Source organism: Talpa occidentalis, unplaced genomic scaffold (genome assembly GCF_014898055.3).
Source record: "Talpa occidentalis isolate TD23 unplaced genomic scaffold, MPIMG_talOcc4v2.1 talOcc4.15, whole genome shotgun sequence".
Lineage (NCBI taxonomy): Eukaryota > Metazoa > Chordata > Mammalia > Eulipotyphla > Talpidae > Talpa > Talpa occidentalis.
This window is the reverse complement of record NW_023601543.1, coordinates 43,226,488-43,239,335: the sequence shown is the minus strand read 5'-3', so window position 1 is coordinate 43,239,335 and position 12,848 is coordinate 43,226,488. Positions and strand designations below refer to the sequence as shown.

The following is a 12,848-nucleotide window of genomic DNA, read 5'->3' as shown; positions in this document are numbered from 1 at the left end:
CAGTTGGGGGTAGCCCTTGGTGACTAGATGAACGGGCAGAAAGTGTGTGGGTGCCTGGTGAGGCAGCATGAAACTACTGGTCAGCAGCTCCTTCCTTCCCTCCTCCCATCTTCCCACCACACCCCATCCCCGTCATACATGACTTTCCATATAACATTCACTACTGAGCCAGAGCTTCCTCACAGGAATTGTTAACTGCTAGAAGGCTTGGAGAGAGCCACCAGCAGGGTTAGAGAGCAGCAAGTGGGATCAGGATGAAGACAGCCAGGACACCAACACTCACCTTAACAGCCTGGGTGCAGAAACAAACTGCGCTGGCAGAGGTCGCCACGCAGGGCTCCAGCTGCACTGTTGTGTCTGACGCAAGATCCAAAACCAGTTGCTTTCAAGAGAGCCATTGTTGATTCCCAAGACCCACTCTGAGGACATGGACCTTTGTCATCTCTGTAAGTTTTATCTCTTCCACTCTCCTCTTAAATTCAACATTATCTTTCTGAGTTTATTTTAAATCTCCTGATTTAAAATGGCCGGATCTGTACAGACACTCCCTCCCTCTCCCCAACTTCAGCTCTCTCAACAGAAGTTACTAAGGGACTTGTCCCCAGCCCTCCATACTACCTCCTCCAGCACCCCTAAAACTCCCTCACTTGTCCTTTGCTTGAAACCCTGTCCCTCCCTAAGTCCTTCCTGTACCCCATTGCTGTCTCTGTTGTCACCACCCAGCACCTACAGTTTAGATGGGAGTTACTCCTGTGGACTCTTAGAGCACTCTGAGCTTACCCCTATGCTACCACTTACTACAGCAATGATATAATTGCTGGTTTACCTTCACTGCCCATCCCCCTTAAGCCTTGGTGCTAAGTTGGGTTGCAACTTTTTATTTCCAACCATAGCACTGCTCAGAGCATGGCTTAATAAGTCTTTGTTGAATAAAGAGTGCTTAAGCATGGGTTCTAATTCATAATGCTTTTATTTTTCACCACACTCTGGAACAGCAAAACAAATACAGGTAAATGTCAATCTTTTTTTACACAACAGCAGACACAGACGTAGGATGTCCACAGATCAGTGATTTTGTGTTTGTTTTTGTTGAGTATGTGTGTTATTACCGTGTTATTTAACTCTTGTATCAGACTAATTTACTGATTTCAAATGGTTAAGCAACAACTTCATATTCTTTTCCATATGATAGAAAGTTGTAAATATTAACACATTTTACACAGCTTTTTGAACTTTTATATTGAAACAAGAAAGGGATGACAAATGAGCAATTTCATTTATAAACATTGATTATGAGCCTAACTCAAGGGTATATTAAAAAAGTAAATGCTATTAGAAATGGAGCACAAATAGCAAGCAGTATTTGAAATTCCCACTCCAACTTCACCCTACTTCCAATATGGGGCTCTAGTGCCCATTTCTCCACGGCCCTTTTAACTGATGCCACCCATATATTTTCCCCAGACTTCACATAGGGCCGAAGAAGAGCATGGAAGTTGCCTCAGATCTCGCTCTGGCCTCCTCATCTTCAACAGCCTCTCTATATTGCTCTGGCCAGTCCTGTGGTCGCCTTTTGTAAAGCCTGGCCATGTACTCCAAGGCTTTCATTTTGGTGGTTTCAAGGTGAGCTCGAGGACCCCATAGAAGCTCATACTCAACTGGATTAGAGTAGGACAGCGGTCTGCATTCCAAGTAGCGCTGTCTCATAAGCTTGCAGGTGATGGCATGCTTTCTTCCTACATCCACACCAAACCTCCGAAGCAAGTTCCAGATGTTGGCCTCTTTGACACGGTTGCCCATCAGGAAGATCAAGCCCAGGATGGGCATCACATATTCTTGAGTGGGTCTCCCCAAGCTCTCTAGCATCAATTGCTCTTCTTCAGATTCTGGTTGTTGGACGAGGAGGTAGATGTGCTCACTGGTATCAACTTCAATCAGAGAGAACCCATAAAACAAATCGAGGATCAGAGTAGCTCGACTGAGGATATTTGGGAACACGTCCTCAAATTCTTTGCCAGTATGAGCTAATAGCTCATCTTGATGTATAGGCAACAACTCCTCAGTGACATTAATGGCCAACTGGACCAAATCATTTGCCTTATCATTCATAGTGTCCTCTGACCAGAACTCCAAGCCAGCTGCTTGGCTTCTTTCTTTGGCCTTGTCAGCCTCCAGGGCCTTGTTATATTCTTCTGGCCAGCTCCAGGGTTCTTCATCATGGGCCTCTGCCACAAACTTCAGGGCTTCCATCTTTGTGATTTCCCTGTGGGCTCTAGAGCCCCACAAGAACTCAAATTCCAGAGGACTGGTGCCATATACTGGCCAATACTCCAAGAACCGCATGCGCACAAAGTCAGTAGTAAGGAGGTTCCTTGTGTTCCCAAAGGGATTGCTGATCCGGTGGGGCTCATCCAGCACATCAACCTTTAGCAGCAGGTCCCAAATGGAGGCTTCTCTTGCCCTGTTGCCATTCAGGAGTATATGGCCTAGTACCAGGGCCAGGAGACCTGCCTTTGGCACATCCAGGGATTCTGCTATCCAATCGGTGGTCTGGAGACCCCGCTTGCTGATTAGGTTATAGATGTCAGCCTGGGGATCAAGAACTCTCAGGTTCAACCCAAAGACCTGATCCAGGTGGGCTGAGGCTCGTCTGAGGATCTCAGGGAACTGATCTGAGTATTCTCTGAGAAACTCCAGCATCTCTGTCTGTTGGATAGACCCCTCGGTTTGACTTTTCATTCGCATGAAATTCACCAAAGCAATCGACCTGTCTTCTAGAGGGTCGTGGACCCTGAGCGCCCCCAAACGTCGGGACTGCTCATCGATCAGGACCTCCAGGTCGTTTGGGTCCTGCGCAGCCTGGGACGCACTGGCACCCAGAAGGTCGATAGGCGCCTGAGAGCCCTGGGGGGCACTGGAAACTAGCGCGCAGGTGGGAGACCCAGAGGCATTAGTTGCCAGTACCAAACCCCGGCTGTAGCTGTAATCTGCAGTTGTCTCTGCGCTGCCGTGGCGCGCATTCTGGCTTACCAGAGACATGGTTCCAGGAGACAGGAGCAGGAAACCGGGAGGTCAGCGATCCGTCCTAGAGCGGATGGTAAGTTTGTTGGCGCCTCGGCACAAAGCCGAAGGCAGAGACCCGGAGCTGGGGGGACCACTAGTGAGAGCTGGTAAGAGGAGCGGTCTTTCTACACAAGCACGAGCCAGCAGTGACCACAAACGTCAGAATGCTTTGCTTTGCCGCAGCCTACGCAGGCGCAGTCAGGATCTGAGACGTGGTGGCAACGCCCCGCTCCCAATCCCCCACTCACGCCCCCTACCTCTGCCAGATAGGCGAGACTGTTGGAAGTGATTGCTGCTGGACCCAATTTGTTAGAGAAGAGAATTCAAGAAAGGGGATCGTAAACAGAGATAAAGCAAAGGGGTCAAAAGAAGGGGGGATGTTCAATGAAGATCTACGAAGTTTTTTGTGAGGTATAAAGCATATGCTAATAGGCAGTAGAGGATTCAGGGAGGAGGGGGACGGAAGGGGGAGAGTAAGAGGGAGGGGAAGGGGGGTGGAGGAAGAGGAGACGAAGGGGGACGGGGAGGAGGAGGAGACGACAGAGGCAGCTAAGGATGAGAATTATTTTATGGATTCATTAATTCATTCACCCTGGGGGTGAGGGGCAAAAAAAAAATTCATCCACCCAGTCAACAGCTATTTCTTGAGTAGAAGCCATCCGTGTACCAAGCATAGTACCGGGTAGACGTAAGCCAGAGGACAAAAGTTATCTTTTTTAATGTATGGCGCTTACACTTTTGGGTAGGTTCAAACAATGTTGATAATAACCCTTGGGAGCTAACCCTTACGGAGCACTTACTGTGTACTGGGAACTGTTTTCGGTTCTTTTATTTTTCCAACATTAAATCAGGTATTCCTGTGTTATCTCATTTTAATGATTGTTATTTTACAGATGAGGAAACATCTTTGCAGATGGGTCAGAGAGGTGAATTTACCTGTTCAAAGTCGGTCAACAACAAATGGTAGAGATCAGGATTTGAACCCAAGTCTGTCTGACTTGCAAGCATATGTACTTTCTCTCACATGATCTGTCCTTCAAAGAGTGGTTAGCCCTAATTATTAAAACTGACATATAGAAAGTGGATGGAAATAGGTGCTCTAATGGACGGTCACTTAGTGTATAGTACAAACAAGTAATAAATTTCAGTTTAGTCACAGGTGTATTGGATTGGGGGCGCATGCTACAAGGAGGAATTGGGCACTAAGTGACAAATACGTTAAGATGGGTTTATAAGGACATTCTAGTGTGAGGGATAAGCATCAGAAAAAAAATCCAGAAATGTGAAAGTACAAAATAAGTTTGCATAACAACCAGTCATTGAGGGTAACTAGAGCCGGAATGTGCTAGGATGCATGGGACATGAGGATGAAGATGATGAGACAGGAATGATTTCATTTCCTGTTTCTTCATTTAGCAGTATGTCAGAACTGGTTGGGACCCCACAAGGTGGGTATTGACAATACCAGAGTAAGATCTAATTATTCAGGGGGATTGGTCATGTGTTTGGGGGAGCATATATCCCTTCAAATCAGTGATTTTGTATTCTCCATGTAGATACTTAGCAGTGGAATTTCTGGATCATATGATAGATTTTTTAATATTTTGAGAAACTCCATAATGTTTCTATTGGGGCTCTGGACCAATCTACATGAGGAACCCCCTATTCTGACTTCTAGTCACAGTTGAGATTTGCCCTGTTCTGAGGTTTGTGTAATATCAAAGGAACCATTTGGTATGCAGTCATTTGTGGCTGTTTTTTCCAACAAAACCCCACTCTGTCTTGTTATTTGTCCATGTTGTGTATAGAGTAGTTTGTTCATTTTCTTTATTATGTAGTTCACCACTGTATGAAAGTACTCCAATTTATTCTGTCAACTGTTGATGGACATTTACCTTGTTTCTAGTTTGTGGTTATCAAAAATTATACTGCTATGGTCTTTCTTGTACCTGTCTTTTGGTTCATGGATGCACTTATCTTGAAAATAAACCTATAGATGGAACTTCTAGATCATAAATGTGTTTGTTTTTAAGTTTCATAGATACTTCCAGAGAGTTTGTTGAAATTGTTATACTAATTTGCACTCCCATCAGTAGTATTATGACAGTTCCTACTCTTCTATATTCTTGTCTACACTTGGTATTTCAGTCTGTTTAATTTTAAGCATTCTAGTAGGTGTGCTGTGGTATATCATTGCAGAATTTTTTTTTACTGCTTTCATTTTTTTTAAAGATTTATTTATTTATTTTATACAAGAACTGGGGTACAGGTCAGAAGCGCGGGAGGGTGAGAGAATTCACCAGAGCAAGAGCGGGGAGCAGACCAGGCAGACGGAGCGAAGACACTGCTGAGGGGAGCAGCGGAACGAGGCAGGAGAGGTGTGCTGCACCATGTGGGGTTCTCCCTGGCCGGCGGGGAACCAACCGGCGCTGCAGAGGCTGCGGACAGCTTCACAGCGCGGCGCTAAACCGCTGCGCCACTGGGGAGGCCCTACTGATTTCATTTTTTAAAACAATTTTCCAACAGAACATTTCATTTGTTCTGTTCATTAAACGCAGAAAATTAAGGATGGGAGATGCTAAAAACTCAGTTAAAAGACAACAGCAAGAAATGATAATTGGTAGTTATTCAAAGAGAAAGATGTGGTAACTGTTCAAAGCTGAAATAAAAACTAAAATGCTGTAATTGTTTTAGGGCATTCAGTAATGACAAAAAGCCCTAGATGACCTAATTGTCCTAAAATTTTCACTGCATAGTATAATTATTAAAGACCCAGGGTTATCAAGAAAAGTTAGCTTCTACTTAAGAAGTTATATATATATACACACATATATGTGAGTATATAGATACATGTATCTATATACACACATATATATAGTAAATGAGATTTTTGAAAAAGGTTAGTACTCAAAGGACTAATCCAATTGCGTAGAAATTTCACATATGTAAAATCTCATTTCTGGATAATGCTATATGGATATAACATTGTGGTATTTATACACAAATTTTAGAATAATATTTATTCCTTTACATCTAAAATTGTAATGATCACTCAGTTAATTTTTATAAGTAAAAATTTATTTACTATTATTCTTTTTAATTAATTAATTTTCAATTGAGGTGATTTTTGTATACCCCCATCAGATAATGCCATAATAGTGCACCCACCACCAAATCACTCATAGTCCACCACCATAGTCCATTGTCTCTCCCACCTCTGGATGCTTCAGTTCTCTAATCAGTTTTCAAGGGTTAGTTTTTAAGCTTGTCTTTATCTGATCATTGACATCAGTTCCTTGTCAGATACATGGTGTGTAAATATTTTCTCCCATTCAGTAGAATGTCTTTTTATTTTAGTTATGGTTTCTTTTGCTATGCAACAGCCTTTAAGTTTCATGTAGATCCAGATGTTCATTTTTCCTTGCTGTTAGGGACGAATCCCTAAAGACATCACTGAAGCTTGTCATGAAATATTTTGCCTATGTTTTCTTCTATGTATTGTGTGGTTTCTGGTTTTACATCCAACATTTTTATCTACTTTGAATAGATGTTTGGGTATGGTGTGAGATAACGGTCTAGTTTCATTCTTTTGCATGCAGGGATACAGCTCTCCCAACACCGTTTACTAAAGAGGCTATTCTTGTTCAGTGTCCCTAGTTCCTTTGTCATAGGTTAATTTTCCATATAGGCATGGGTTTATTTCTAGGTTATCAATTCTATCTTATTGGTCTGTGTCTGTCTTTGTTCTAGTACCAGGAAGTTTCAATTATTACAATTTTATAATATATTTGAAGTCTGGAAGTGTGATACCTCCCTTCTTTCTTTTTTGTAGATTGCTTTTCCTATTCGGGGTGTTTTGTTATTCCATATGGATTTCAGTAGAGTTTATTCCAGTTCTTTGAAAAATGCCATTGATATTTTTATTTGGATTGCAGTGAATCTGTAAATTGTTTTGCGTAGGATGGCCATTTTGATAATGTTGATTCTTCCAATCCATGATCAAGGGAATATTTTTCCATTTCCTTGTGTCTTTTTCTAACAATGTCTTATAGTTTCTTTGCATAGATGTTTTACCTCCTTTGTTAGGTTTACTCCTAGGTATTTAATTTTTGGGGTGTGCTTGTAAATGGTATATCACTTTCTTAATTTCTCCCTTTTCTAATTCATTGCTTGTGTATAAGAAGACAATAAAGTTTTACACCCTGCCACTTTGCTAAACTGATTAATTATTCAAATCAGGTTTTCCGGGCCTCCCCGATGGCGCAGCGGTTGAGCGCTGGGTTGCGAAGCTGCCCGCAGCCTCTGCAGCGCCAGTTCGATCCCCGGCTGCTCCCCGGCCACTGGAGGAGGGTCCCACATGGCGCGCAGACCTCTCCTGCCACCCGCTGCTCGGCTGCTCCCCGGCCACTGGAGGAGGGTCCCACATGGCGCGCAGACCTCTCCTGCCACCCGCTGCTCCCCTCAGCAGTGTACTTCGGTCTTTCTGCCTGCTCTGCTCCCTGCTCTTACTCTGGTGAATTCTCTCACCCTCCTGCGCTTCTGACTGTACTCAGTGCTTGTATAAATAAACAAACAAACAAACAAACAAATAAACAAACAAACAAAAAACAAACAAAAGAGTTCTCCTTAAAAAAAAAAAAATCAGGTTTTCCATGGAGTCTTAGAGGTTTTCTATGTATATTATGAAATTGTCTGCAAATAATGATTGCCTTAGTTCTTTCCCTATTTGGATTCTTTTTTATGTCTTCTATTTGCTCTAGGTAGAACTTCCAATACTATGTTGAATTGAATGGTGACAGTGGACATCCTTGTCTTTTACCAGATCTTAGTGAAAAAGCTTTCAGTTTTCACCAATGAGAATATTACCTGTGGGTTTGTCATATATGGCTTTTATTATGTCAAACTATGTTTCATTTATGTCCAGTTTTTTTGAGGATTTTCATTATAAATGGATGTTGGGTCTTATCAAATGCTTTCTTAGCATCTATTCCTTTGAATAGATGGTCTCATTGATCTTTTGGATTGTCTTTCTAAATTCTGTTTCATTTATTTCCACTTTAATTTGTATTATTTTTTTCCTATTCTACTGGCTTTTGGTTTTGTTTATTCATCTTTTTCTACTTCCGCTAGGTGGGAAATAAGATAATAATTAATTTGAGCTCTTCCTTGTTTCTTGATGTAGGCCTGTGTTGCTATATAATTCCCTCTTAGTACTGCTTTTGCTGTGTCCCATAAGTTCTGAATGGTTTTGTCCTCATTGTTATTTGTGGTGAGGTATTTTTTATTTATTTCAAGTAATGTGTTATTAAGTCTCCATGTATTAGAAGATTTCGTTTTGTAGTTGATTTCTAGTTTGATACCTTTCTGGTCAGAGAAGATGCTTGTTATGATTTCAGTCTTCATTTACCCACCTACCATGCCTTTGGTTAACCACTTATTGCTATTATAGTATAAAAGTTCATTTTGTTTTATTTAATTCATCCATTTGTTTCCTCTGTCTACCAGATACAAGTGAAAATATGCGATGTTTGCTTTTTCTGTCTGCCTTATTTCACTATGCATGATACCCTATAGGTTCATCTATGTTGTTGTTGATGCACGATTTCACCTCTTTTGTATGGTTGAGTATTTTCATTGTGTGTGTGTGTTTGTGTATGTATGTACGTATGTATGTGTATATATATGTATGCATGTGTATATATATCTACACACACCACATCTTTGTCCAATTATCTGTTGATGGACACTTAAGTCATTTCCAATTCTTGGCTATTATAAATAATGTTTCAATAAACACAGGGGTGCACACATCTCTTTGAATTAGTATTTTTATATTTTTAAAGTAAATATCCTGAAATGGGATAATGAAATCATATGTAATTTCTACTTTTTAACTTTTTTCGGGATCTCCATACTGTGCTGAAGCATTTTGATGACTATGCTTTCAATTCCTTGTTCAGATCAGCTGTGACTCCACATATTTATGACATAAATACACAAGTATGTAGCCTGTACAACAGACATTTTGGATGTTATAGAAAGTTACAGAGCTGCCATATTATCCTCCAATTCCATTTTTATATGTAAACCCAAAAGAAATGAAAGCATATATCCATAAAATAGGTGTATAAATAGTATTACTTATAATAGTCAAAAGTAAAATAATGCAAATATCCACTAACTCATAAATGAATAAAAAATATGGTCTTTTATACATGTAATTTTATTCACCAGTAAAACGAATGAAATACTAATACACAGCACAATTTGGATGATGCTTATAAACATTGTGCTAAGTAAAAGAAGCCAATTAAAGAGTCAAATATTATCTGATTTCATTTATATGTGTTTTTAGAATGGGAAAATTCATAAAAACAGAAAATAAATCATGATTTATTAAGTCTGGGTGTTGAATGTGGATGGTGACTTATTTCTCATAGATATGGATTTCTTTTAGGGGAATATGTGAAATATTCTGTAATTAAATTGTGGGGATGGTTGCATAACCTTAAGGATATACTAAGACATGCTGAACTGCAAACTGTGTATTATGTGATCTATGTCTTGACAAATTTATATCTAAAAAATCCTTGTCAGGTAATTCCAACATCTGATTCATATTGCTGTTGGCATTAGTTGATTATCTTTTTTCATTCAAGTTGTGCACTCGTTTTAATGCTGCTATTATAAAATACCACAAATTGGGTGACTGCAAAGGTAGAAATATATTGTCTCACACTTCTAGTGACTAAGTTAAACCAACATTAAGTCATGAGCGAGGTTGGTTTCTTCTTATAGCTGTAAGAGGAAATCTGTCCCATGTCTCTCACCTAGCTCGGGTGGTTTGGCATATAGGTTGGGGTGTACTCTTGTGGGATGTGGTTGTAGTGAAAATTTAGTTTTGTAAGCCATTATCATGCTGTATTAGCCTACTTCATTCTATCTCCTCCTCTATCCATGCTAGTGCCCATGTCAGTATGGAATGCTTTCCCCTGGGCCCCTGGTTTCATTAGGTGAGGGATAGAAGATATCAATACCATTGGACAGAGAGCACTTCACCTAGCTTATTTTCCAGCTATCCATGTGCCAGTGGTTCCCCACTCTTATCTTTACTAGTGGCACCAGGTAAGGGAGGCACCTATGTATACCATCTTCTTCTACTGTGTGGAGAATCAAGAGTCCAGGGCAACCAAGGTAACTAGAGTTTGCAGGACAGAGAGAGGGAAAGGAGTGAAAGAGAACCAATTGCTCTAAGAGAGAACAACAGAAAATCAACAGAAGTTTCCAATTAGTATGTAGCAGACTATTAATCAATGCTTACATTTGAAGTGGAATATACAAAATCAGGAAAGAGGAACAGCATGGAAAAATCTGAGGGAAGAGTACCAGAATTCACTTGGAAGTAGTGCCTATTCCAATCATCTAGACTGGAAAAACACATAATTCATGGGTTGGTGAGTAAAGTACTCAGCAGGGTCACACGTCCACAGTGGGGAATAATTATCAGTAGACTAAACAGCATTCTGGTCCCACCTAACACATAATAAAACCAGAACCAGAAAGATTCAAACTATATCTATGTAAATTGATGACATCACAGAACAAATTTCAAAAATATTTATAAGAATACAAAAGTATCCAGCACTTAAAGGTAAAATCCACAAGCCATATAATAAAAAATCAATAGTCATGCAAAGAACCAGGAAAAGATGAAACATTATAAAAAACAAAAATCAGTCAATTAGTTATAAAGGAACCCCAATTAAGCTAACATCAAACTTCTCTGAAGAAACATTATGGACAAGAAGAGAGTGGAGCAACATATTAAAAATACTCCAATATAATACTTGCCAGTCAAGAATACTCTTATCTTAATATGCTCTCCTTTAGATATGAGGCAAAAATAAAGGCCTTCTCAAACAATCTTAAGGAGTTTGCAACTACTAAACCCTTCCTCCAAGAAATATTAAAAAGAGCTTTAGTATTTGAACCAAAGAGAAGAATAAATACAAAGAGTTGAACAAGCAATGAAATAGAACCACAAAACTAGGAACAAAATAACAGTAGCAGATTTTCATTTATCAATAATCACTTTAAATATCAAGGGGTGGAGTGAGAATGGCATATATTAAAAAAAAAAAACAGGTAACAACAAATGTTGGTGAAGATGTGGAGAAAAAGGAACTCTCCTACACTGCTGGTGGGAGTGCAAACTGGTCCAAACACTATGGAAAGCTGTGTGGCTGTTCCTCAAACTATTAAATATGGAGCTACCATATGACCCAGCAATTTCACTCCTAGGAATCTACCCAAAGGACACAAAAACATTAATTCAGGGCCTCCCCGGTGGTGCAGAGGGTTGAGCGCCGCCCTGTGAAGCTGTCTGCAGCCTCTGCAGCACAGGTTCAATTCCCAGCCAGCCAGGGAGAATCCCACATGGCATTGCAGACCTCACTGCAGACCGCTGCTCCCCTCAGCAGTGTCTTCGGTCCATCTGCCTGTTCTGCTCCCCGTTCTGTCTCTGGTGAATTCTCTCACCCACCCGCGCCTCTGACTGTACCACAGTTCTTATATAAATAAATAAATCTTTAAAAAAAAACATTAATTCAAAAGGACACTTGTACTCTTATGTTTATTGCAGCACTGTTTACAATAGGTAAGATATGGAAACAACCCAAATGCCCAAAAGTAGATGACTGGATCAAAAAGATGTGGTATATATACACAATGGAATATTACTCAGCAATCAAGAAAGATAAACTCATGCCATTTGCAGCAACATAAATGGAGCTGGAATGGATTATGCTCAGTGAAATAAACCAGAAGGAAAAATATCAAAAGGTTTCACTTATAGGAGGAATATAGGGGAAGCAAATAAGGGAGCAGGAAAACAATAATAATAAATAAATAAACAAAATTAGCAGGGCAACTATAAATCAGAGACAGTCTGCAAGGGAGGGGGAGGCAAAGGGATCAAAACAAGGGAGGGAAGAGCACAAGGGACTATGGTGATGGTGCACAGGTGAATTGGTGGTGGGAATTTTATGGGAACTACAACTGAGAGAAGAAAGCATATAATCATACATTGTACAAAAATGAACAATGATGTAAAAAAATTATATATAAATATTAAAAAAATAAGTATCAATGGGTTGAACTCACCAATAAAAGACACAGAGTATCTAACTGGACAAGGAAATAGAATACAATGTTCTGCTGTCAGGAAACACATCAAAGTTTCAAGAATAAACATAGAGTGAAAATAAAGGGATGGAAAGCATTCTACAAACAAATGGCACTCAAAGGAAAACAGGGACTTATGTCAGATAAAATAGACTTGTGTCTTTAAAAAGGAACAAGAGACAGGGATAAACACTATATAATGATTAAGGTAACATTCAACCAGGAAGACATAACACTACTCAGTTACTATCAAAACTGAAAACAGATATTAGAGACAATTACTGTCAAATCTGAAAACAGACATTAGAGTAAATACATACATGGTTGGAAAATTCAACATCCCACTCTCAATAATGGACAGATCATTGACACTAAAAATAAGTAAGGACACAATAGCCATAAACAAATAACTAGACTGCATATAGTTAATAGATATTTATAGAGCACTGCACTCCCCCCAAATATGAGTACACATTTTTCTCATGTGCACATAGGCCATTCTCCAGGATTGACCACATACTGGGTAATAAGACAAGCATCAAAAAATTCATGAAGATTGAAATCATACCAAATATCACTGACCATAAATGTATCAAATTAGA

General features: G+C 39.9%; 1 protein-coding gene across 1 annotated transcript; it reads right to left on the bottom strand.

Moving 5' to 3' along the window:
• Positions 1-915: 915 nt before the first annotated feature.
• MAGEE2 (MAGE family member E2) lies at positions 916-3,272 on the bottom strand. Its single transcript, XM_037512234.2, has one exon. The coding sequence runs from the start codon at positions 3,037-3,039 to the stop codon at positions 1,468-1,470; it is 1,572 nt and encodes a 523-aa protein (XP_037368131.1). The 5' UTR covers positions 3,040-3,272; the 3' UTR covers positions 916-1,467.
• Between the last annotated feature and the right edge of the window lie 9,576 nt (positions 3,273-12,848).